This window comes from Rhinolophus sinicus, linkage group LG17, assembly GCF_036562045.2.
Source record: "Rhinolophus sinicus isolate RSC01 linkage group LG17, ASM3656204v1, whole genome shotgun sequence".
Taxonomy (NCBI): Eukaryota; Metazoa; Chordata; class Mammalia; order Chiroptera; family Rhinolophidae; genus Rhinolophus; species Rhinolophus sinicus.
The window spans coordinates 11,997,096-12,020,673 of NC_133766.1; the positions used below are offsets into that span (position 1 = coordinate 11,997,096).

General features: G+C 42.9%; 1 protein-coding gene across 1 annotated transcript in view; it reads left to right on the forward strand.

Moving 5' to 3' along the window:
- Positions 1-441: 441 nt before the first annotated feature.
- LAMC1 (laminin subunit gamma 1) overlaps positions 442-23,578 on the forward strand; it is a 108,815-nt gene continuing 85,678 nt past the window's right edge. The window contains exon 1 of the mRNA XM_019728589.2: positions 442-1,406. Coding sequence (XP_019584148.2) covers positions 995-1,406 — 412 coding nt within the window. The 5' untranslated portion in view covers positions 442-994. The remainder of the gene's footprint in view (positions 1,407-23,578) is intronic.

A 23,578-nucleotide genomic window follows, 5' to 3' on the forward strand; every position in this document is an offset into this window, starting at 1 on the left:
TTTTTTCTCCAGGGATCGGGTCAGCCCGCGGAACACCCCCGGGCCCTCTCCTCGCAAAGGGCTGCAGCGGGGCCCGTGCAGCAGGGGGCGTCCCCCGCCAGCCCGCGGGGAAGAGGAGCCCGGAGGCCAGGCCGCTCCCACCATCTGGCCCCTCCCGCGCCGGCCTCGGTGCGCGGCCCGGCCGGACGCGAGGACCGACACCTGGCGGGCGGAGACCCGCACTGCCGCGGCCCTGGGTGGCGCGGGGCCCGGATCCGACCTCGAGCGACCTCCTCGAGCCGGTGTCGCCCCTTTAAGGCCACCTGCATTAACCCCTCCCGCAATCCGGGGTCACCCCGGGGCCCGGGGCCCGGGACCCCGCTGTCCAGCCCGCGCCCGGCGCCGGCGCCCCGCAGCCTCCCCTGCCCTCCCGGCATGCACCGCCCCGCCGCCCCGCCCGCTCCCCGCGCCCCGCCCACCCCCCGCGCCCCTCCAGGCCCCTCCCCGCCCTCCGCGCCGCGGGCCCGAGCGCAAGATGCCACCGCCCCCGCCGCTGCCGCGAGTCGCCGGGGCGGACGCGCAGTCCACGGCGCGCGGAGGGCGGGGGAGCAGCGACGGGGGCCGCGGGCGCTGCTGAGAGGAGGCCGGGTTGGTCTGGCTCGTCGGCCAGACCCCACCCCACCCCGCCGACCCCACCCCCTGCTCCTTCCTCCCCGGGGGCGCGCGCGCGCGGGCACGCGCTCGGAAGTCGGGGGTCGGCGCCGAGTGTGGGCAGTGTCCCGGGTGGGTGAGGGAGGCGCGGAGGCGGCGCGCTGGGCAGTGGTCAGCTCGCCGCACGGCCCTCGCCCGCGGTGCCCACGGGCCAGTCTTCGAGCGTGAGCGGCCGCCACCGCCTGCCTCGCGCGTCCGGCCCCAGGGCCCCGAAGCTCAGCCCGCGGAGCGGCCTCCGGGGGACGCCGCTGGGCGAGAGGAACGCGCCCTTGCCTTTGCCGTGGCCCAGCGCGCGGGCAGCGGGATGAGGGGCGGCGAGCGGGCCGCGCGGGCGCTGCGGGCCCGCGGGCGGCTCTGGCCGGTGCTGGCGGTGCTGGCCGCGGCGGCCGGCTGCGTCCGGGCAGCCATGGACGAGTGCACGGACGAGGGCGGGCGATCGCAGCGCTGCATGCCCGAGTTCGTCAACGCCGCCTTCAACGTGACCGTGGTGGCCACCAACACGTGCGGGGCTCCGCCTGAGGAGTACTGTGTGCAGACGGGGGTCACCGGGGTCACCAAGTCCTGTCACCTGTGCGACGCCGGGCAGCCCCACCTGCAGCACGGGGCAGCCTTCTTGACCGACTACAACAACCAGGCCGACACCACCTGGTGGCAAAGCCAGACCATGCTGGCTGGGGTGCAGTACCCCAACTCCATCAACCTCACACTGCACCTGGGTAAGCGGTGACAGCCCTGTCCCCCTACTACTGCTCGCCTCCAGCCCAGCGTCCCGGCCGTCTTCACCTCTGGCCCAGCCTGCGGGGCCCCAGCATCCGCGCGCTGGCTCTCTGCTCCCCAGCATGGGCCACACACACACATTCCCTTCTCCAACTTCTAAACTAGATCTAATGCTTCACATCCCGCGAGGGCCAGGATGCTTCGCGCCAGCATCTCTCTGTGTGCTTTTCTGTTCTAACTTAACCGAATTCTCACTCCCTTGATTATTCGCCATCCCGACTGTTGTTGCCCCTCTTTTTCTGAAGCATTACTCAGAAACCCCCATCCGCGCTTTTCTCTCTCCTAGCAGGGCCATCACAACGCATTCTTGGATCAAAGACAAGAAGGTCCACGGTTACCTTGTTGAAATGTCTTTCCAGGGTTGAGGGTGGTTGCTGTTTGCTCTGTTGAATAAACTAGAGAGGGAAAGGTCTAAGATTAGGGAATTTGAGGGGGAGCAAATGCCTCTACTTCGGGTAATACCTATGTGTAATTAAAATAGAAATTCGCTTTTAAAGTTATTGTTCTTTAGAGTTGTTCAGCCTGAGGGCCACAAAACTATTTTACTGCTAATCCTGGTATAGAGAAAACAAAAGGAAGTGTCTGCACTCACTATAATTGCCGGGCCCAGGTTTGTCCCCGGGTGAAAAGGCTCTCCTTAGTGATTTCCTTTTGCTTTGAATCAAAGCAAGTGTAGAAACATGTATTAGTGACCTTTTGGAAATCAGGAAAGGGATGTATAGGAAACGTCTTTGCTGGGGAGTGAATGAGGATGGACATGTTTATCCTAAAGTAGCAAACATCATGATTGATCTGGGTAAGTTTTCCTTCTTCATTGAAATATATAAACAAACATTCTTGTGTTTAACAAAGTAACAAACCGTGTGAGAAACCGACATTTGATTTGTGGCGCTTCAATCCCCATTGCATTGAGAAACTTGATTTTACTGGTAGCTGGTAGTAATGAACTTCCAGAGGGAAGAGAGTGCCAAGCCATTCTTTTGTCAAAGCAAGATAATTCTATAAGGCTAATGACATTATCTGGGGCCTTTGAAAGGAGTGTTTAGTAGGCAAATGGTTGTGGTCATGGTTTTGTATAATTTCTTTCCACTGCTTTTTGGTATACTGAACTTTTATATAAGTGTCAAGATGCCAGAGAAAGAATATGACTTCCAAAAAGTGCTTTGAAAAGTGGAGTTAAATTATTGTGTGTGGAGTGAGTTTTAGAGAAGCAGTATTTAGCACCTTAGTAGTAAATAACATTTTATTTGGAGACAAGTCATTAGGAAGATGAAACTTTTTGAAACTAAGTTCATAAAATGAAAGTCTGAGACGCCTGTTTTTCAGAGATGAGGGAGTAAATTGTACTGAGTTCCAGTTTTTCAGAGGTATTGGAAACACACAGAACTAGCAGTATCTTGTAACAGGTGCCTCTCTACAGACTGCAGGACACCTAGGGTCTCCTATAACTTTGTGGGGTGCTCTATTTTCTCCTAGGTGTTCTATTTTTATACTTGGCCAAGATTGCTTTTGAAATTTACATCCAACTATTTTTGTTTCAATTTTGACTAGTTAAAGTGTGTTGAATTTTGAATGCTCACAAACGCTTATCTATTTTCAAATAGTAAGCATTTTCAAGCAAAGGGGTTGCCTTGATGTCTCAGGAGTGCCTGAGAGTCCATTGAAAATTTCTGAACAAGAATCGTCTTATGTTGGTAAAGGGGAGGCTGTCAGTCTTGGCCTTCTGAGTTTTCTGCGGTGGGTACTATGTAGCAAGAGGTTATTTCAGGTGATTAAAGAGGTAGGTAAATTACTCAGAGATTGCTTCTCTGTTACACAGATAATGTGGTAGGTAAGTAAGTATCAGTGAAGTTAGGTTGCTACTACTGGGAGGTAGATATATTCACCCTGGGTCTTAAAAGGTCCAAAGAGATTTTAGAGTTCACCTACTTAGGACTCTAACATGACTTTTTAACTATAAAAATATTATATGTTTGGAGACTTGTTTTTGCTGGAAACTTCTTCAGTTTTTGATAATATTCTTGGTTAGTGAAGTTCATAAACTGTGAATTTAAAATTCCTAAGTAAAAACAAAAAGTTATTTAAAATAGTTTTCATGTGAGTATTGTGAATAACTCTAAAAACATTTACTTTTAACTGTACAGAGAGACAGTTTCTAAAAACTTGATTAGAACTTCATTGTACTTGTTCTTGGATCAGAAATGATGTCCTGGAGGAAATTGTGTGTGGTGAGGAAGGGGAGGGAGATTTGCATGTAATAGGGTTGATGTCTCAATATCTCTCTCTTTCCCTCCCTCCCTCCCTCCCTCTCTCCCTCCCTCTCTCTCTCCCTCCCTCCCTCCCTCCCTCCCTCCCTCCCTCCCTCCCTCCCTCCCTCCCTCTCTCTTTCCCTCCCTCGCTCCCTTTCTCTCTCTCTCCCTCTCTTCCCTCCCTTCCTCCTTCCCTCCCTCCCCCCTTGCTCTTTTTAAATGGTAAAGCTATGTGTATACATGCGTGCTATGATCCATTATTTATGGCAAATAGGCAAGGCTTTATGGTGTTCAGCCTATACACTCCCTAAGTCCAGTTACTGCATGGACTCTAGCTAACTAATTATCTCCCATGAATTCAAGTGCCGTGCCTGTTTGTGCATCTATTAAATCTCCCATCCAGTTCAGATTTCACATACCCTCAAACAAGCGATGCGTACGATGCTTCGCCCTTCCAGAGCATGTGAAACTGGAAGTGCACAGTGTGAAAGAACGAGGCCTAGCCACCACTTTGCTAGGCTGCCTTTTCATGTTGAACTTTAAACACCGTAAATTTTCAAATAAGCAAAGTCAGATTGTACTTAAGTAGTCACATACGTGTTTTGGCGCGGATCGTAAGTCTTTTTTTTTTAATGGTAAAAATAAAACATGACATGGTAAAGTGACACTGTAAGTCTCATGCCTAGTGAGTCTGGTTGTTAAGTTGCCCTGGAGACCACCCTGCACAATTTCTTACGTAACCTTCTGGAAACTTTTTCGTGCACACACATGTATACCTAAAATTACATGATCATTTTAACTGGTACCTTTTTGGGGCGGGGACGGGGGCTGAGGCACATTTTAACAGAGGGCAAGTACAAATTAGATCTTTGTACAATTAGCATCACTTGTACAAAAGCCAGGAAAATCAGTGTTGATTCTGAAAGTAGCCATATCTCAAACAGCATATACAGTAATCCAGGATGCAGGGTGCCGTGTACCCTCGGATAACATGAGTTAAAGTTGCTGTGGGAACCAGAACCACATTTTCTGCCTATTGTGGAGAGACAGCTCAGCCAGGCACCCTTTTTCTAAAGAGAAGTGTTTGCTATTTTGCCTTCAGCTTCTGTATGGATTAAGTTTTCTGTTTAAGTTTGGCTTGTGTATTTCCTAATAAGTCGTAACAGATTTTGTCAGTATCACTGGGGCAGTTGAGAATTTGCTTTTTATTAAATAGCCATTTTAATGAACTTGACGGTCATTGTGGATGGAAACTTGGCAGAGTGGCTCTCGATCTTAGAGGAAGGTAGCTTTCCCTCTTTCTGAAAACAATTGGATTAAGGGAGCGCTTATAAAACCAACTCAATCAAAGTTTATGGAACTCCTAAAATTTACACCACGATCACATTAGTTTCCAAGCTCCTCAGAAGCTTTAGGAACAAATAGTGGTCAAATGATGCTTTTTAGCTGTAGCTTAATATCCTTTTTGCGTGTTTATATCAGAATAATTGATGTATAAGGACATTACATTTTATTCTGTTTGGTCCTCTGAGCGTATATTTAACATGAAACAGACAGCAATTTTTCCCTCCCAGGAAAGTCTTTGCAAGGTAGGCTCTGACTATGTCAGGCAATAGTTCACGCAGGTGACTTCACTGTGGTATTTGCGCACCCTGAGGGGACACTATTTTCGTTTGTCTCACAAAGGCCTGATTTACCTTTTTGCAGGTTTCAACTTGAGTCGTGAAGGAGCTCTTCTTTAATGGCCAGCGGTTGTTGAACACAGTTTTATACGGTTGCTGTTTTCCAGTTCTACAGTTCACTGCTTTTTCCTGTAGACACCTTCTCTGTGTTTCTAAGGCATTCAGAACGACACTTTACACCTTAGGAGAGAAGTTGGAACTATAAGGCAATCCCCCCACCCCCACCCCCCCATAATTTTGTCATTGGCCACACTTGTGGCAGGGATGAGGTCTGACAATTTTAATTCTAAATCCTTTTAGGAAGTTGGATTTGCCTTTTGCTAAGCACGCCTCCCCCCTGTGCATACATTCTCATGTTACTGCCAAATATTCTGCAAACATTTTTTAAATACCCATTAAATACATAGCACAGTACCTGGTAGAAAAGTGTGGAAGGCTGACGCTCCTGTCTTCACAAGTAATATTTCACGGTTTATAAAGTCTCTAGGTTGTCACTGGTGAGATTTTCACAGCTTGGTGCAGGCACATGTGAGGATGCTAAGGTGTGATTTGCCAAAAGTCACCACGGAGGTGGGTTTTGACTCCTTGATCTAAAGCACTAGCCCCTGCACCTCTCAGCTTCTCCAACAGATCTCTCAAAAGAGTTGACTACTTTATTCCAGGGCAACTTTAAAATGCAAGTTCATGTACACACTGATTCAGAGATTCCAGACTCGCTCGGGTTTCCTTCTAGTCCTTCTATGTCTTTTCACCTCTGTTTTCTGGAAGTCTTTTCTTCATGTCGCTTATTCTCCCTCAGTGAGCTCTTAATCTCAAGGCGTCACTTGCTGTGTGCAAATCGGTAAATTCTCAGTCTGTGTCTCCAAGCTCTTCTTCCTCCAGCACTAAAGACTAGTTGGACGGCATCAATTTGGGATGTCCGGAGGCCATGTCCAAAACTGAGTTCGTCCCTCGTCATCATCTTACCCAACTCAGAGCCACATCAATGTTTACGAGGCTCTTTGATCCACCTTTCACCAAGTCTCTCATGAAAGATCACCATGTTCCATAGGCTGTGATCAGTATAGATTACTGTTTGGTGAGCAGATGGGCTCCACTGCTGGGAGGCAGGTCGGTTGTGGGCAGCTGTAACTCCTTCCTTCCTCCCCCCATCCTTCCTTCCGTCTGCCGAAGGCTCTACTCTTGCCTCCTGTATCCAGCCCCTACATCCCTGGAATCCCCACCTTTATCTCTGCCTTACTGCAGCTCCTCACCGAACTCACCTGGATTCCTGCAAGAGCTTCCTAACTCACTGGTGGTCTTTCTGCCTTCAGTTTCGCCCCTTGTATTCAGGCAGCCACACTTTCGACCAAGCGATGGTTCTGAACTGCAAATCTGATGAGCTCTCTCCCAGCTAAAAGTTCTGCAGTGCTTCCTCACGCCTTTAGGATCAAGTCCAGACTCCTTAGCATGGGGTATAAGGTACTTTAGCATCTAGACCTTTTTAATCTCTAGGCTTAAATTTTGTCATTTTCCATGCTTAAAAGGCTGCTTCGTTGGTTGGGAACACTTGTCCCAGTGTCACTATCTGCAGGAACCCTTCCCTGTTTCTCTCTCTCTCTGCTTTCTGTCTTACTTCCTGGCCTGGCTGAGGTGATCCACTCACACTGCCCTGTACGTATCCGCCACAGCACTTATAACGTGGCATTGGCTGTTCCTGACTCGTCTATCTCCACTTCTAGGCCATGAGGTGTTCGAAGGCAGGATCAGAAACTCAGTCATCTTTTCAGTTCAGTGCAATATAACTAACATTAATTACTGACTTGCTGTACCTCAGCACCCAGCTGGGATGTGTAGTGATTCACAGGACATCTCCCCGACTTCGGGACCTAGGTCTAAATGAAGGGCAGGCAGATTATAGCCCGCTGGCCAAATCCAGCCCAGGGCTGCCACCCATGTTTGTGGGCCGTGAGCTAAGAATGGTTTTTACATTTATAATTGGTTCAAAATCAAAAGACAATAATATTTGATGACGTGAAAATTATATGAAATCCATATTTTTAGAATCCATGACGTTCTGTTGGAACACAGGTTCATTTATTAACGTGTTGTCTGTGGCTGCTTTTGCGCTACAAAAACAGAGTTGAGTAATTAACAATAGATACTGTGTATCCTGGCCCACAAAGCCTAAAATATTTACTCTCTGGCCCTCAGCAGCACAAGTTTGATGATCTCTGCTCTAGACTAGTATGTTCAATGTTACAGAGTAAATTCTAAGTGAAAGGTGCATGCACAGAGAGCATTCACTCAACTTCCCATTGGGATGGAGGCTGGAGGCTTTGTGTCTCCAGAGCTTCTCAATGTGTCTGGCAAAGTGTTCAATAAAGATGAGGAGAAGGTGGGAATAAATGAATGCCTGAATTATTAGAAGTCCCCAAACATTGCACGTTATCTTAAATTCTTCTCAGCAATACTTCTGAACCTGTGTTTATTTTTTTCAGTGCCATCTCTCCATCTTTGGGGGATATATGTCACGGTAATAGGTAATATTAAATATGGCACATGATTGTTTTATTTCTGTAGCTTTTTAAAAAAAAAGTACTAAGCTATGGAACTGATATGGAATTGAAAGATCTATAACTGTCCTTGTTTGGGGACTTTTATGTGATTTGAAGTCAGCTTGGTAAATTTTATGAGAAAGATGCTCATAAAAGCCTAATTATTACCCAAACAAGGGTGCATGTCACATGGGAATAGGTATTTCTGGAATGTTAATGTTAATATTGTGTTTTTTCTTTAAAAATGGACACAAACACTTAAAATATATAGTCGCATGTCTATGACTGAAATAGACTATTAAAAGGGATTATTACTGAGTGGTGGGGAAAGGTTACAATGAAATATATTATTTGCTTACTGTGTATGGCGTCGTTTTTAGTCTAACTCATTAGGGGTACAATTAGAAGACGGACATACTGGGGTATGCCGTCTCTTTCTTTAGAATCACGGAGAACTGGAGACATGCAGTGCAGTGTCACCGACTGTATCCACATTACAGCCGTTCGGCAGATGAACAACAGCCACTTGTTTGTCTAGAATTAACCGGCTGCGGAACCAACAGATGCTTCTTTCCTTGTTCCTTGTTTCCAGCTGTACTTAAGTGACAGCTCTATTGCTGTTCTGTTTGGGTTTTAGGGAAAAGTGTCAAAGTTTAGAGCAGAGCTGTTTGTTTGTTTTCACTGCCCAAAATTCCTGAGAAGATTTAAAAAAAAAAAAAATAGGGGATTAATCTGCTCCTTATCTTAAATTGTCAGTTTCAAAGGGTAAAATTTCAAGATGGCTGTGCGCTGGTCCTGTTCCCTTGCCTAAGTCACTTGCCCGGAGATTTGTGAGAGGGACCTGCTGGGATTTGCAAGCTGCCCCTTTCTTGTGAAATGATAAAGTTAGATGTTTGCTCATGTGGGCCTAAAATTGACAGCTTGCTAAAAGGGGTGACCAGAAAACGCTTTTATAGAACTGTCCCTGAGGTTTTAGGGTATTGTGCCAAACCGTGGTAACACTAATTAAGTATGTCTGCTTTTCTTTCCAGGGGCTCTTCCCGGGGGCCATCCTAAAATAACTGGGTCCAGTCAGCCTGGTGCCCTGGGCAGCTACATATTCATGAAATAAAATAAAGCAGACTTATCTCTTTCTTAGACAATGACTCTCTCAGATCTCTTGTGGGAGGAGAACCTTGTGGCAAGGCTGGTGGATGAATTAGGGGATTTACATGATTTCTTTTAAAACTTTAGGAGTTATATTCCCTCAGCGCCCTTCTTTTATTCTTTGTTTCCCACTGCATGGCTGCTTCCTGTTCTAGTGAAGGCAACACTGGATTTTTGTTATATCATCTTGGTTGGACTTTTTTTTTTTTTATCTTTGGATTTTTTTAATTCTTTGTTATCTTCTTTTAGTTTTGAAAGTTCTTGGAAATATTCATTCAGAATCAGCCTCATTCCCATTTTTTTTAATGTCTTAAAATTAAAAAGACAGTTGGTTTTGTAGAGTTTGGGACTCAATGAATTTTGTTTCGTGACGATCAATCACAGTGTATGTGAAGGTTTCTGCTGACCAGGATGATTGCCCATGGCAGTGAGAGAGACACCTGTCAGTGTTTTCAGAGATGCAGTTCATGACCAGTCTCTTTTTTTCTTTATAAGTTCTGCCTTTATGCCTTATATCTTGACTTGGGGAGAGGTTACATGGGTGTATAGGTGTGTACAAATTCAGAGCTCTACATTTAATATTTGTGCACTTCATTGTATGTAAATTATTCCTCAAACTAAAGAAAAAAGAATTAAGAAACATTTTGACCAATCATAATACAAAATAATATGTAGGAGATTTCCTTTGGTTTTCTTCTTCTTTTTTTAGGGGGGAGGGTATGATTTTGGCTTAAAACAGGAGAGCGTACAATCTCAGGGTTAATTGTCAAAGATGTGTTTCTGTTACCATCTTTCCATTCCCTAGCAGCAGTTGCTGGCATTAATAGGTGTTAACAAATATTTGCTGAGGGAATGGACAGATAAGTGAACCAGCTGATTTTAGTTAAGGTTTTGGTTGGTTTGAATCGAAGTACCTGCAGAGTGCTGTCAGAAGAGCGTTCAGCTGAGCCTCAAGCCGAGTGTGAGGAAGTGGAGTGTGGGGACTGTGTGAGATGAGCAGTTCTCTTTGCTTCTCACTTACCTTTAAGCAGGTAATGGGTTTGGTTGATGTTTTGTGGTTTGAAGTAATAAGATGGTAAGTTTGTGGTTTTTGTTGCAGGTAGAGAATTCTCTTAAGAGTGTTCTTCATAGCATGTGCTTTGGTTACAATGTCTAGTTTTTATATAACTTATCATTTAATTGTTATGGTGAAAACTAAATGTTCCACAAATTGCTTAAAACGTGTAATGTGAAGACCTCATCTTTCCTTTGGCATGTTTTATGTAGTGGTTTTCTCTCCTTGAGCCTTTTAGAAATAATAAATCTGACGCTTGAATTGTGTGGCTTTCTGAGAGAAGTTTATGAAATTTTGTGAAGTATTTCCAACTAAGTGAAAAGACCTGCCCACTCAAAATGAGATGAGCATATTGGCTTGTGATTCTTATTAGTGGACAAAGGTCTTATGTAAATAAGGCAGCTAGTGAGAAAATTCTTCATTTATGGCCATGGTAATAGACGATATCTAGGTAACAAAAGACTTCAAAAATTCTTTATCTTCAAGTAATTTGTAATGTGTTTGAGGAGTTGAGACAAAAACATTCACCTACAGGAAATCAGTGTGACAATCTAAGCACAGTAACAATAATTCAGTTGCAACTTTTTGAAGTGCAGAGTGAATATCTGCAAAGCACTTTGGAGAGTGTAGATTGAAGTTAGCCAGGAAAAGCTTCTTGGGTCTTGAAGAAAAGACCCAACTGGACATGAATGGAGGGTGAGTTGTTTGAATAAAGATCTGAAAGTAACCAGTAATAGTGAAGGTATCGTTTGCTTTTCATGGAGTAGTGGAGACATGTAAGATGTGTTCTGGGGAGATGAGCATCTGGAAAACTAGGTGACGGAAGAAAGGAATTACCTTTCATTGCATGTCTCCTGGTTACCTCTTTGAATCCTTAAAACAATCTTGAGAACTATTGTTGTCCCCTACGGAAAAATCATATTAGGTGACTGGGGACTTCTCTAAGGCGCAACAGGCTGAGTCTAGGTTGGAAGCCAGACCTGTTGTGGATCGATTCTGCTCTTGCCACTTGCCCGTGTTAAAACAGACCTGGGAAGTGATAGAGAGCTTTTCAAAGACCATTAACTGGGGAGTGAAATGAATGTATATGAAACGAAAGACTGAACCTGGAGTCTCAGACAGCCCTCCGCTGGAGGAGCTCTGGATTTGCGTTGCTTCTCTTTAAAAGGGCTTTGCACTTACGTGTGAAAAACAGAGGGTTGGTGGTGGTGGGAGAATTTTAGGTTTTGGGTACTTAGACTAGTTTTATAATATTTAGCTGTTAATGTCTCTAGGAATTTCTAAGGAATTTATTGAATTTCAGAATGAGATCCTGGGTTTTGTCAGTGTCTCCTGACAGGAAAAGTGTACCGCATACCCCGTTTCTTGAAGGGTGGTCAGGGGAATGCCACCTTATCTGCTTTCTGCCTTATCCAGACTCCTTGCTGGTTGTTGAGAATCGCTGAATTTAGTTCAGTTGCTTACTTTATCTGACATCTTTGAAGATAAGGGCGCCAGGTCAATCTCCAGGTTCTGTTTCATTTCCCTCTGCTTCAAGTAAATTCTAACTCTTAAGGGGAGGCTGTTTTGTTGTTCAAATTGCTAACTGAATAGGTCTAACCACCTTTGATTGGTTGATTGATTGATTGATTGATTGATTGATTGATAACCACTGTGGTTCTAGGCGATTTCATCAGAAGTGACTCCCTTCACCTTGATTTCTGTATGTTAATTTGTAAACCTCTAACTACTCAATCTATCTTTTTATGTATCTATCTCTTATTCAGTCTGTATTTCCTTAGTGTCCCCAGAGTTTTGCTGAATGAAGTTTCAATCAAGGGACCGTCGATACCTTTAAAAATGTTTTCTTCTTTCCTTTATCTCTGAAGAAGGGGGTCGTAATTTCCACTTAGATTTTGTATTTTGTTCTGCTCCCCCACTACAGACTATCTCCGTTTCTAGAACTCAGTGGTTCTAGGGTGGGTTTTTCTTTATAGGTGCACGTTGACTGATTACGTTTGAAGTATCACTGAATCACAGCCCTGCTTTCTTCACAGACCTGCTTAGTACATATTGTATTTCTGTGATGACAAGTGGTTAGTTTACATTGTCACATCCTAGAGACCTGAGGTGATTTTTAGATGCACCTGCTCGATTTCCTCTCGTGGAGAGGTTGGTGGAATGGTAGCCACTGCTACATTTCAGGGCTGAGTGTTGGGTTTCAAATGCCACCCCCTGCCTGCTCCCCGCCAGCTGGTAAAATATAGAAGCATGAGTGTTTTTTCAGAGCTTCTCCATCAACTTTTTGAAAGAGAATGGAAGCATCTAACTACAGTGGACCCTTGAACAACATGGCTTTGAAATGCATGGGTCCACTTACATGCGGACTTTTTCCCAATAAATATACAGTTGGCCCTCCGTATCTGCAGTGTCACATCCCCGGATTCCACCAATCTCGGATCAAAAACAGTATTTTTCGATCCCTGGTTGGGAATCCGGGGGTAGGAATCCTCAGATGCTGAGGCCAAGTGTATGTATTGTTCTACGTTTTATATAAGGGACCTGAGCGTACACGTATTTTGGTATCTGAGAAGGGTTCTGGAACGAACCACCTGCAGATACTGAGGGATGACTATAGTTTTTGGGGAGTCAAAAGTTATACGCAGATTTTCAACGGTGCAGGGATTGGCGCCCCTAACCCCTGTGTTGTTCAAGGGTCAATGGTATTTCCAAGAGAGAAGCTTCGTCATTTTTGAAAAGGGGGTAGTGACAGCTTGTTGAGATGAGTTGAACAGCTCTTTTTGGGGGGCGTCCTAATCACTGGCAGGGTCCGGGAAGTGATGTTTTCCTGCTGTGGCGGCACAAATCCTGATTAGAGGCAGGAATGGTCATATTCTCAAAACCTGAGATCATTTTCCTATCAGAACTACTAAGGAATACGTGATAGTCACTTGGCAATGTAAAATGATTAGATCTAAATATGGAGTTTGTTTTTTTCTGACCCCCATCCCTTAACAACACTTAGACCTTAGTTTTCTAGAATATTGGCATCTAATTTTGGAGTTGGAAAGAAACAGAAAATTTCAAGCTATAAAACGTTTTATTTGCGGGATGGGTCCCGGTTTAATTGATTTACTCTTTTACCAAAGAAGTCAGGTGTAGTTGCCTTGATTTAGCCGTTTACCTGTACACCTGAGCTCCGTCCTGCGTGCCATTCCTCGTTCAGGGGTTTCTGCTCACCATGGACCTTCTTCTGATAGACAGGTGACTTCTCTTGTTGTCTGGTGTCACTATACTTTTAGATGATTACTGTAATGCCAAATCATGATCTGGTAGAGATGAACATCCTGAAATTTTCATTACAATTGTGTATTCTTTGGGGAGGTGGGAAGAAACAAGGGGCTAAGGACGAAGATGATGGAGAGAAGGGGGTGGAGACCAAGAGAACAATTGTAGACTTTCATTGCTTTGGCCATGTGATGGCCCCTTCATGGAAAAAGGGTCCTCTTCTGTGGGGTTGCGTGTCTAGGATTAACTTTTAGAGCAGCTCTATATGCAGTTTTGAATTTATAGTGAGTATTTTAGATAACTTCATGGGATAGAAAGTCTATTAAAGACTAAATTCTTAGAATTCTACTACAGATTATGAAAGTTTGTGGGCACATCTGTACTACAGCTGCCATAAAATTTGTTTACTTTATCAGGATTGCTTGAGAGGCTCAAACTGGTTTGTTTCCTGCTGTTTTCAGCATTTTTGCCACATGCCAAGAAAGAAGTTAGCATCGACTCCTGGTGGAATGGGGGGCCATTCAGTTTTGTGGCCATTCTAATAAGATTTTGGTTTTAAACTTGTGCCCACTTGGAAGCTTTTCTATCCAGGCACAAGACGGGGATGGTGAATCCAGGATATCAAAAGATGGACTAATTCTGGACATTAACACGTTTGCCAGATGTTTGGAGAGTGTAGACTTGTTTTCTGGGCTGCTTTTCGTGTGTTCTTGTGTGCGTATCTCTGTGTTTCTGTCTTTTTATAGGAAAGCCCCTTGGGGAAGGGAGGACCCGCTGTTTGGATTGGAACTGAAAATAGGTATTAAGCTTTCTCGTGACGGCTTTTGCGTTGTTGTTGCCATTTCTGTGACAGACAGGACAGTCAGCTTTGTTCCCATGAGGGAGACTGTTAGGAAGGGTGGGGTTGGGGTGAAACTCTAGGGAAATAACTAAAAACAGACGTATTTGCGTCTCTAGTGAGTTTTCAATTATGAAGTGGGCCGCTCATTCTCTGAATCAGCAGCTTTTTAACTGCGCCGGACTCAATAGACCCTGGGTTTGAAATTCACAGCAGTGCGCTAGGTCCCTGCTGTCTTTTTGTTCATCCTGCTAACACACAGCTGGTTTTGTTCATACATCATTTTGTGTTCAGCTGCCTGGTTACTTCCTCAGGTCCCTTTTATGGTGAATAATGGACACATGGGGAGTTTGAACACCCAAGTGTGTGCTTATTCAAACAGGAAGTCTCAAGGAAGCACAGTAACCTTGTCAGAGGAACAAAAGATGGGCCAGGAAAGGCCATTGATGATTCTAGGCTTCAAACATCTGCAGGGAAACATCTGACGATTTCTGAGATACAGACGTTTCTGCAGCTTCCAAATGGGGTGGTTTGTTTGGAACTGGTTTCATAGATGTGTTTTTTTTTAATGTTTGGAGTATGAAGCCCTAATCCGTAAAACAGACAGAAATGGAGGTGAAAAAAAGTCTGTAATGTGGCATCATTGGCATTCAAAACAGGAAGGAAGCTGTACCTGTGGGGGTGACTGTGGATCTGGGGGAGGAAGTGGCAACAACTCATGTTTTCTGAAGGTGACAATGAGGCCGTACTAGGAACAAGCGACGAGGTGGGGCTGGGGCTTGACAGGGACTTCGAGAGCTGATGGGATTGCATTAAAAGACGACTTTCTGCAGAGTGTTTGGTGAGAGCACTGGAGGAATATGAGCTAGAGATGGATGGAGGTTCTACATAAAGAGCATGCGTTCTAGTGGGAGAGCAAGACCGTGCGTGCCAACAAGCACACGCTAGGACGAGACCAAAGTGCCCTAAAAGATGGATAAAACCCCCATGTGACTGCAGAGGAGACCTGAGTAGAGCTGATCAAGATAAATGACTACTCAGAATGTTTCTGTGGTGACTTTTCAGATTCCTACCAACTTTGAGATTCTTTGATTATAGGATAGAGGGCTTGTTAGAACTAGTCCAATAAATCCTGATTTTAGATTTCAAAATGAAAACTAAATCTGAAAGTTAAAGAAGAGGGAGGTCTGGGTTGACAGCAATTCATATTCAGCAAGTAGGATGATGTAAATACTAAAGGAGAGATTTCAGTTTGGGGCTTAATTAATGAGAGCAATAGTAGTCACGTAAAGGGGTACAAGCTACGTTCATTGTATGATTGCAACTCTGCCCTCAGTTCTGGTTATAGGAAACATGTTCACATAGCATAGATGCTACATCTTTTCCTTTTTTTTTTTTAAATTTTTATTGGGGAACAGTGTGTTTTTCCAGCACCCATGAGCTCCAAGTCAAGTTGTCGTTTTTTTTTTTCAATCTAGTTGTGGAGGGCGCAGCTCACTGGCCCATGTGGGAATCGAACCACCTATCTCAGCGTTAGGAGCCCGCCCACCAGCCGCCCCCTACGTCCTTTCTTGATTCCTTTTTTTTTTGTTCAACTCCAGGAAGATTTTATTGATTTCTCATTCCTTCTGCCCTTCTATAGCTCTCACCATTATGTTGTTTGATGTTCATATCTTCATTTCTAAAAATCATGAAGCATTGCGTGCGCATGATGTTAAGAGGTGCTATATTGTGTTGTTTTCTCCATTTCTTTCATTAGACTGAGTTCATTGAGGACAACTTGAATTTATTGATCCACCTAACGAATATTTATTGAGTGCCTGTTATGTGAAAAGCACCACAAAGTGCTGGGGACAAACTAGGGCCTAACTTCTGGGTGAAAAGCATGCAGTACAGAGGGCCTGGCCCAGAGAGGGTTTTCTTGGCTTTCCTTTTTTCCCTTGGTTTTTATCTTCCTAGTGTAGAGCATAATGCCGTTTCTATAGGTGCTCAAAAGTTTGCTGAATGAATTAATTCCTATTTCTACAGAGGCTCTGGCCAGAGAATGCAGATGTGGGTGAGAAATGGCAGTTTTGTTTAGATTTTCCGTCGGTGGGGTTTGCCTTTTGGATAGGGTTGTAGACATCGGACAGGTGGAATGGAACAGGTGGAACGGGATGGCTAGTGCCTGGTGCAGCTGCCTTACCTACACTGTTAGGTAAGCCCTCAGCCACAGTAGCAAGGAGCCCCAACAATCAAGTAGTTTAAAAAAACATTGAAGTTCGTTTCTGTCTCACACGACAGTCCTGAGGAAAGTGGGCAGCAGGGCAGCTGTGACCCACACAGACGTTCTGGGACCCAGGCTCCTTCCATCTTTGTGATTTGCCATCCCTTAAGGTGTTGTCCTTATGTGTATAATGGAAGTTGGGTGACAGACTCCTCCGTGTCCCAAACAGGAAGATACTGCCAAGGAGTGTGTTAAGACAGACCCGAAAGTGGCACACATCTTCGCATCATCTGCCATTGCAGAGCATGTAGTCACCTGGCCACCTCAAATACGCAGGGGAGGCTGGGAAATGTAGTCTAACTGGGCACCCTGTGGCCAGCCACAAGTCTGTTAATGGTGACAGAGGGTGAACTGGTTTTGGCAGATGGCTCTGGCATGCCAACACTTCTCCTCCGGTGTTATACTTGCCAGTCTTGCGTAGAATCCTACCTCTCCCAAATTTTGGTCTTCCTGGAGCTCCTCCTCCTAGGGGCTCCCATTCTGTGGCTCCCAGTTTTAGAACCTAGATCTAGAAAAACTAACAGACATGCTCTCTGTGGACCCTCCCACCCTGGGTCTTCAGGAGCAGAGCCTCTGGAGAAAAAGAATGCGTGTTCGTCCTGCTCTCTGCATGCAGCCTTCACGCCCTACCTTTGCAGAGTCCATTTATCCTGAGACTTCACCAGTTTTCATGGCTGTGGTCTCCTCTTGGCACTGAGACCTCACAGTATTGGTGTTGCTACTTTATACTGACAGGTTCTGGATCAGCTCCATCTTGAAGGAGCACATCCCAAGAAGGGTCATGATTTACTTGACAATACTGGTCACGCGTCCCGTCAGCTGTGATGAATGAATCAGAGCTATTTAAAAACCCTGATGTGTTTTAGAAATGAGAATTCCAGGAGGGATAAAACAGTGCCTATTGTCCGTACCCCTTACTGGCCACTTGACCATATGGTCTTGTTCTGGAACCTTTTTAAATGTGTATTTCTCTTTTTTTTCAAAATGAGTTCATGGAGGGCAGGAACTGTGTTTTAACCATTAATTCAGTCAGCAGCTGAGAGCTGGGTACTTGACTTACAGAATCATAGTAAATTTAGTAAAATGGGTGTCTACATAACAGCCACAGCAGTCCCCCCAATCAAATGCTTTCATGTTCCTGCAGTGAAATGCATTTACACGTTAGATTAATGAAAGGCTATAAGGGCCTCACACTAGTGTGTCATGTTTTATGGTCAAATGTCAGAAAACTCTGCTGTTTAGCACTTTTGACTTTAGAAACACAGACTCAGGATGGTGAACTTGTGTCACACTGGCTTATGTTATACGACTTCTACAGATAGTGATAATAGAACTACTAAAGATTTTGCAAAAATTTGGCCCCCAATAGGCATTTGATAAATTGGTTATTATCTAAATGAAATGAACAATGTCCATGTAATGGGACTTCTATTTCATTGAAAGGATAACTTTTAACAGACTTAATCTAAGAATTTGAGTGGATGGGTTACTAAATTACGGTAAGAATATTTAGTAGTATGAATAAAGCATTACATAAATGTTTCAAAGAAGTAATAGTGGTTGAATTCTAACAAAAAAAATACCTAGTGTAAGCAAATGGTATTTTTTCTCTTCTATGGACATTAGGTCATTTTTGGTTTTTGTGTGATTGTTTTTTGTAAAAATGCAATTTCATCTCCAGTGTCTATGCATAGTTTGGTTAGGAAGCTGGCTGTGCTAAAGCCGTTGCATTTGAGAGACTTTCTGAATTGGAAGTTAATTTTGAAATTCTTGGTCTCCGAGGTAGATCGTGTATTTCAGTGATGTTGCGTCCTTACTCTCTTCACACTTGATGCATCTATCTTCTTTCGGTCCAGTTGTTATAAATCAGTGCTCCAGGAATCTTTCTCATGTTGAAGGTGACTGTATAAATGGTTGTAAATGATTGCTTGGCCTGTAGGGTTCTCTCAGCTTGGTTTATGCTTTCTAAAAGATTGTCCTTGAATTCAATCTTCTTTTTTTTCCCCCCTTAGTCAAATTCATTGTCTTTATTTGTTCAGGGTCCTTTGCCATCACCCTTTGCCTAAAATATATCATGTTCTCTGGGCTAATTTATCATCCTCGTGTATTTTGGAAGGAAATTGCCTTCTCTACAAATTCTTTTCAGCCATCTCGAAGTGTGATGCAACATTGCTTATTGTACCACTCATTGGTCACTTGAGCACACTGTCTTGTTCTGGAATCTTTTTCATGTGTATTTATTTCATTTCTTCGTATGAGCTCACTGAGGACAGAGGCTGTGCCTTAAACTATTAGGTTAGCAGCTTAGAGCTAGGTGCTTGATTGACTCGTGAAATCTTAGGCATTTGAATACTCTTTGGTTGTCTTCGTGAGTTAGAAAATGCAGTTCTAAACTGATTGAGAAGCACAGGGCTAAGTTCATCCATTAAATATGTCCAGACGATGGCTTGGGAAGAGTGTATGAAAAGAGGCGTGCTCACCAATCTTTGGACAGAGGCCACCGAGCTGTTTTCTCAAAGTTTAAAAGTCATCACCCTTGTTGTGGACAGTAATAATAGAAGACCTGCCTGTTTGTTCTGAGGAACTTTCTTTTAAGAACACAAAAATAGCTGAAACCAACAATAAAATTGTTTCGTTTTGTTTTGTTTTAAGAAGCCTGTCCATCTTCCTTTCCAGGATCCTCAATGCCAAGTTAAATACCTTTCTTTTTTTAGGGTAGCAGAGTTTCTCAGACTGAGACTTTTAAGAGTTTCTGTTTCACGGAGTATAAGGTCCTGTAAAGTAGGTGTTTAAATTCCTTCTTCATGTCATTTGAAGGTTATTACAATGTGACACTTCCCTTATAAATTTTTAATACCGATTGCCGGCGACCCTGGAAATTATTCCTCTGGGAGGAAATCTCTTGTCACCTAGAATAGTTGTTTCCAAGTACTCACCAGTGACAAACAAATTGAATCATCTCTGGAGTTTTTGGTGTTTTGTTTTGAAATACATATGGTCAGCTTTGGATGACTATGAAATATTGTTCTTGTATCTACAGGTAAATACAAGACAAAATCGATAGTTCTGTTATTTGTGCAGCAGATACTCTGTTTTAGAGCACAGAAATCCCGAGCAGATGTGAAAACTTTCCTATGAAGTAGATGACTGAGAAACTCACTGCTTCCCAGCCTTTAGGTATCCACTACCCTGGATTTTGTGTTTTATTTCCTTGATTCTAAAAGAAAATCGTTCTATCACCCCTAGACAATGCACTGCCTGCTTTTGAGCTTTCTAACAATGGTTTACTGCATGGAGTCATCTGCAACTTGCTTTTTTTCCTCACTTCATCTCTAAAGCATAGCCGTCATTCAGTCGCTTGCATTCCTGGGTAGTATTCTGTCAAGCGATTATACTACGGCTCATGTATGGATTATCCTGCCGACGGTCTTCTGGTTGTCATGGTATGAATAATGTTCCGTGAGCAGTCTCATGCGTGTGATGCTTATGTGCGAGCATCACAACTACGTTGCTGGCTCACAATCAGTGTTTGCAATTTCATGAGATCATGCAAAGTGTTTTCCAGGCTGCATGGACCAGTTTACATGCTCACCAGCGGTGTTCATAAGCTGTTGATCCCCATTTGGTATTGTTAGAATTCTTAAATTTTGCCCATTTGATGGTGTAAAATTATATCTCATAGTGGTTTATTTTATAAGGGTGAGTATCTTTTCATGTGTTTGTCCGTTTTCATATTTCCTCTCCTGTAAAATGTCTCTTCATGGTTTTTTGCCCATTTTCCTTGTTGATTTTTAGGATTCTTCATAGATTCTGGGTTCTAATCCTTTATCAGTTACATATTGTCTGTGTATCTTCTATCAGTGTGTGATTTGTCCTTTTTATACACTTTGATATCTTTTGGGCAGAAAGTCTTAATTTTAATCTGATCCGCTATGTCAGTATTTTCTCTGGTAGTTAGTTTGCCTTTTTGTGTCTTCCTATGTATTTTCTTTTAAGGATCTTCTAAAGTTTTTAAATTGGCCTTTGACATTTCAGTTCTTAATTCATCTGAAGTTGATTTGTGTGTTGTCTTTTTTTCCTAGGGCAAGTCCCTTTCAAAATTATTCTTCTAATTTAGTGATATCTGAGCTGTTTTGGGGCCTTTGCTCTTCCATGTAAATTTTAGAATTAGGTTGTCAAGTTCTTCAGTAATCTGTCTTTGGATCTTGATTGAAATTACATTCACGTTATACATCCATTTCGGCTGAATTGACATCTTGACAATGTTGAGTCTTTCTATCCATGAGCATAGTATAATTTTAGACCTTCTTTAATGAATTCCAGTAATGCTTTATAATTCTTTCCAAGTGAACCTTGGCCTATTTCTGTTCGATTTATTCTGGGTACATTTTATTTTTTGTTTCTATTATAATCTTTTCTAAATTTGCTAACTTTTTGTTGCTTGCATATAAAAATGTAACTGGTTTTGGTATATTGATCTTATAATCAGTTGCTTAATTCTCTTATTTCTGATACTTGTCTTTAGATTCTCTTAGATTTTATGTGTCGACAATCATTATCCATAAATAATGACAATTTTATTACTTCTTACCAATCCTTAACTTTTTTTTTTTTGTTGATTAGAATAATATACAAAGTTTCTGTTTAAACACTCCCCTTAAGTACTGTGATTTTACAAAGCTTTGCTAATTTGAAAGATGAGAAATGTTTTTATTTCAGGTTGCATTTCTTTTGTAATTGTGGAGGCTATTTTTTATTCTGTGGCATAACATTTATTTCTGTAAGCTACCTCACTTCCTTTTTTTGTAAAGAGATGTAGTATTAATACAAAAAAATATTTTCAGCTTAGTTTCCAACTGGCACATCCACTCTGGAAAACAATTTTTTTCTATCAAACCACTTTAAGGAATGTTTTGGGCACAGGTTTCACTGGATTAAAATAGCTCTAAAATATTAAACTTAGTAATACACAGGTATTACCCACCTGTTTAGTAAAATTTGTTACCAAATTAGTTGTTCTTTGACATGATAAGTGGTAATTTGGAAAATGAAAACATTGCTATTTATAAAATCCACTGAAGACTTTATTAATACATGTGTTTCCCTAAAACTCAGATCAGACTGTCTCCGTGGCAACTCCAGGAAGTACTGATAGAGGGACCTGGGTTGTATTTTGGTTCATAACTGAGTCGTTCTTGATTTCATCGTTGGATAAATTTCGCAAGCTCCTGAGATGTGTTAGGCCAGTCTATCATTAGCGTGGGTCATGTACTTGAAGTTCTTTCCCATTCTTCTCTTTAAAACTGTCCTAACTCAGAAACCTTAATTATATCTGAGAAGTGGATTTAATTTAAAGGTCTTCGAACAAAGAATGGTGAATCTGTGGGACTTTATAGAAAGATTTTCTTGTACAATGTAAAATGTGATGCCTGTGCAGTTTTTCTTGGGGTGGATAAGCCCCTATGTCATTGATCTATAAACCCCACAAGGAGAATGGAGTATGGTTCTGTCCCTTCAGGGGCATTTAGTGGACAGTGCGGTGGCGGGGGGGAGGCAGTGCCACACAACAAAGAATTGCCCAAATCCTGCCTAACTTTGGGATTTCTCACTCGACATATGTGCTTTAAAAACACTGATTATAAATATCTGAGCCTAGAACATAACTTTGCCTTCATACATAAACGCAGAGGTTTTTTTGTATCATATTATTATATACAATTTCCCATGAATACACCTAATATGTAAATAAATATGTTTTGAGCTTAGCAAGAGTAAATCCACCAATTAGGAAACTCACTGCTCTGCCAACAGTGCCCCTTTCGGTGTTCAAGTTGCCCATACAACACGTGTATTTCTAGCACTCACAATCCGAGGGATTCTGTGTATTTGTATATTTTTCTTTAGCTTCTTTTTTCCTTAAGTATCAAATGTAAAGGAAAGTGTTGCTAACATTCATTTGAAATGTTGAAATTTGCCTTTACAGCTTTTCTTACAGGTGAATAGCTAGTTACCAACATGTCCACCTGCCAACATGATTTTTTCTTACGGAGCAACGACATCATTAAAATTAAGTGAATATTTTATAAGGAAACATGCTGATCAAGTTGGCAGACAGAGATTTATCATTTTCCTCATGTCCTCCGCTTTGACAGTCTGTAATTGTCCTGACGTGTTATACCTACTCAGTTAAAGTGATATTCCTCTTTATCTTAAAAACATACGGGTAAAATCTGGTCTGTTCTTACTTCTGCTAACACCAATTTTTATTGCGTTGTCCATCGGTATCTCTGTGCCTTCATTTTCTGTGTGTCTTGTACAGAATAGAATCCAAGCCCATTTCTAATGATGCAAAACTTAACATGCTATAAATAAGTAGGTACAAATGTTTGATGGGTTTGTTATGCCTTCTGCTGTAGTAATTCCTGAGCTTTTACCTATTGAAATGTGTTTGTTTCCTTTTAATTTCTGCTTTATATTATAGTTAAGGCTACACGCACACACACACACACACACACACACACACAGACACACCACTTGGAAGTTATATGTGTTGTAGATTATATAGCTTAGGGATTTCATTTTGAGATGATAAAGGGGAGGCCTTACAAAATATTTGTTATAAAATGGGGCAGGAGTCTGGTGGGCTTGCAAATCATTCTATGGCAACTAATCTTCACACATGTGGTCTGACTGTCTCCTGCCTCCATGTTCTCTCTCCCTTTCAGTCTGCTGGACACGGCAAGCCAGAGCCATCTTCCTAAAATACTAGGTGTCACTTCTCCAAGTGCTACCTTGTATTAACGTTTTGGTGTATATATTGTCTCATCAACTGGTGATGTGGTAGGAGGGACTTTATCTTAAATTTCTTTCTATCTCCAACACAGACGCTAGGTGCAACGGAAGTTAACACAAGATCTCTGTGTTTCCTTAGTAACGCTCCCATTTGTTGTGCACAGCTGCGCTTTAGATGGGCCTCAGCAGTGAGTGTCACCTTAATGTTTCCTTGGTGGAATGGCCTGTAGGCCAGCCCTGGATGTGGAGAAGATGTATAGGGACGGAAGGGCCTGCGCAC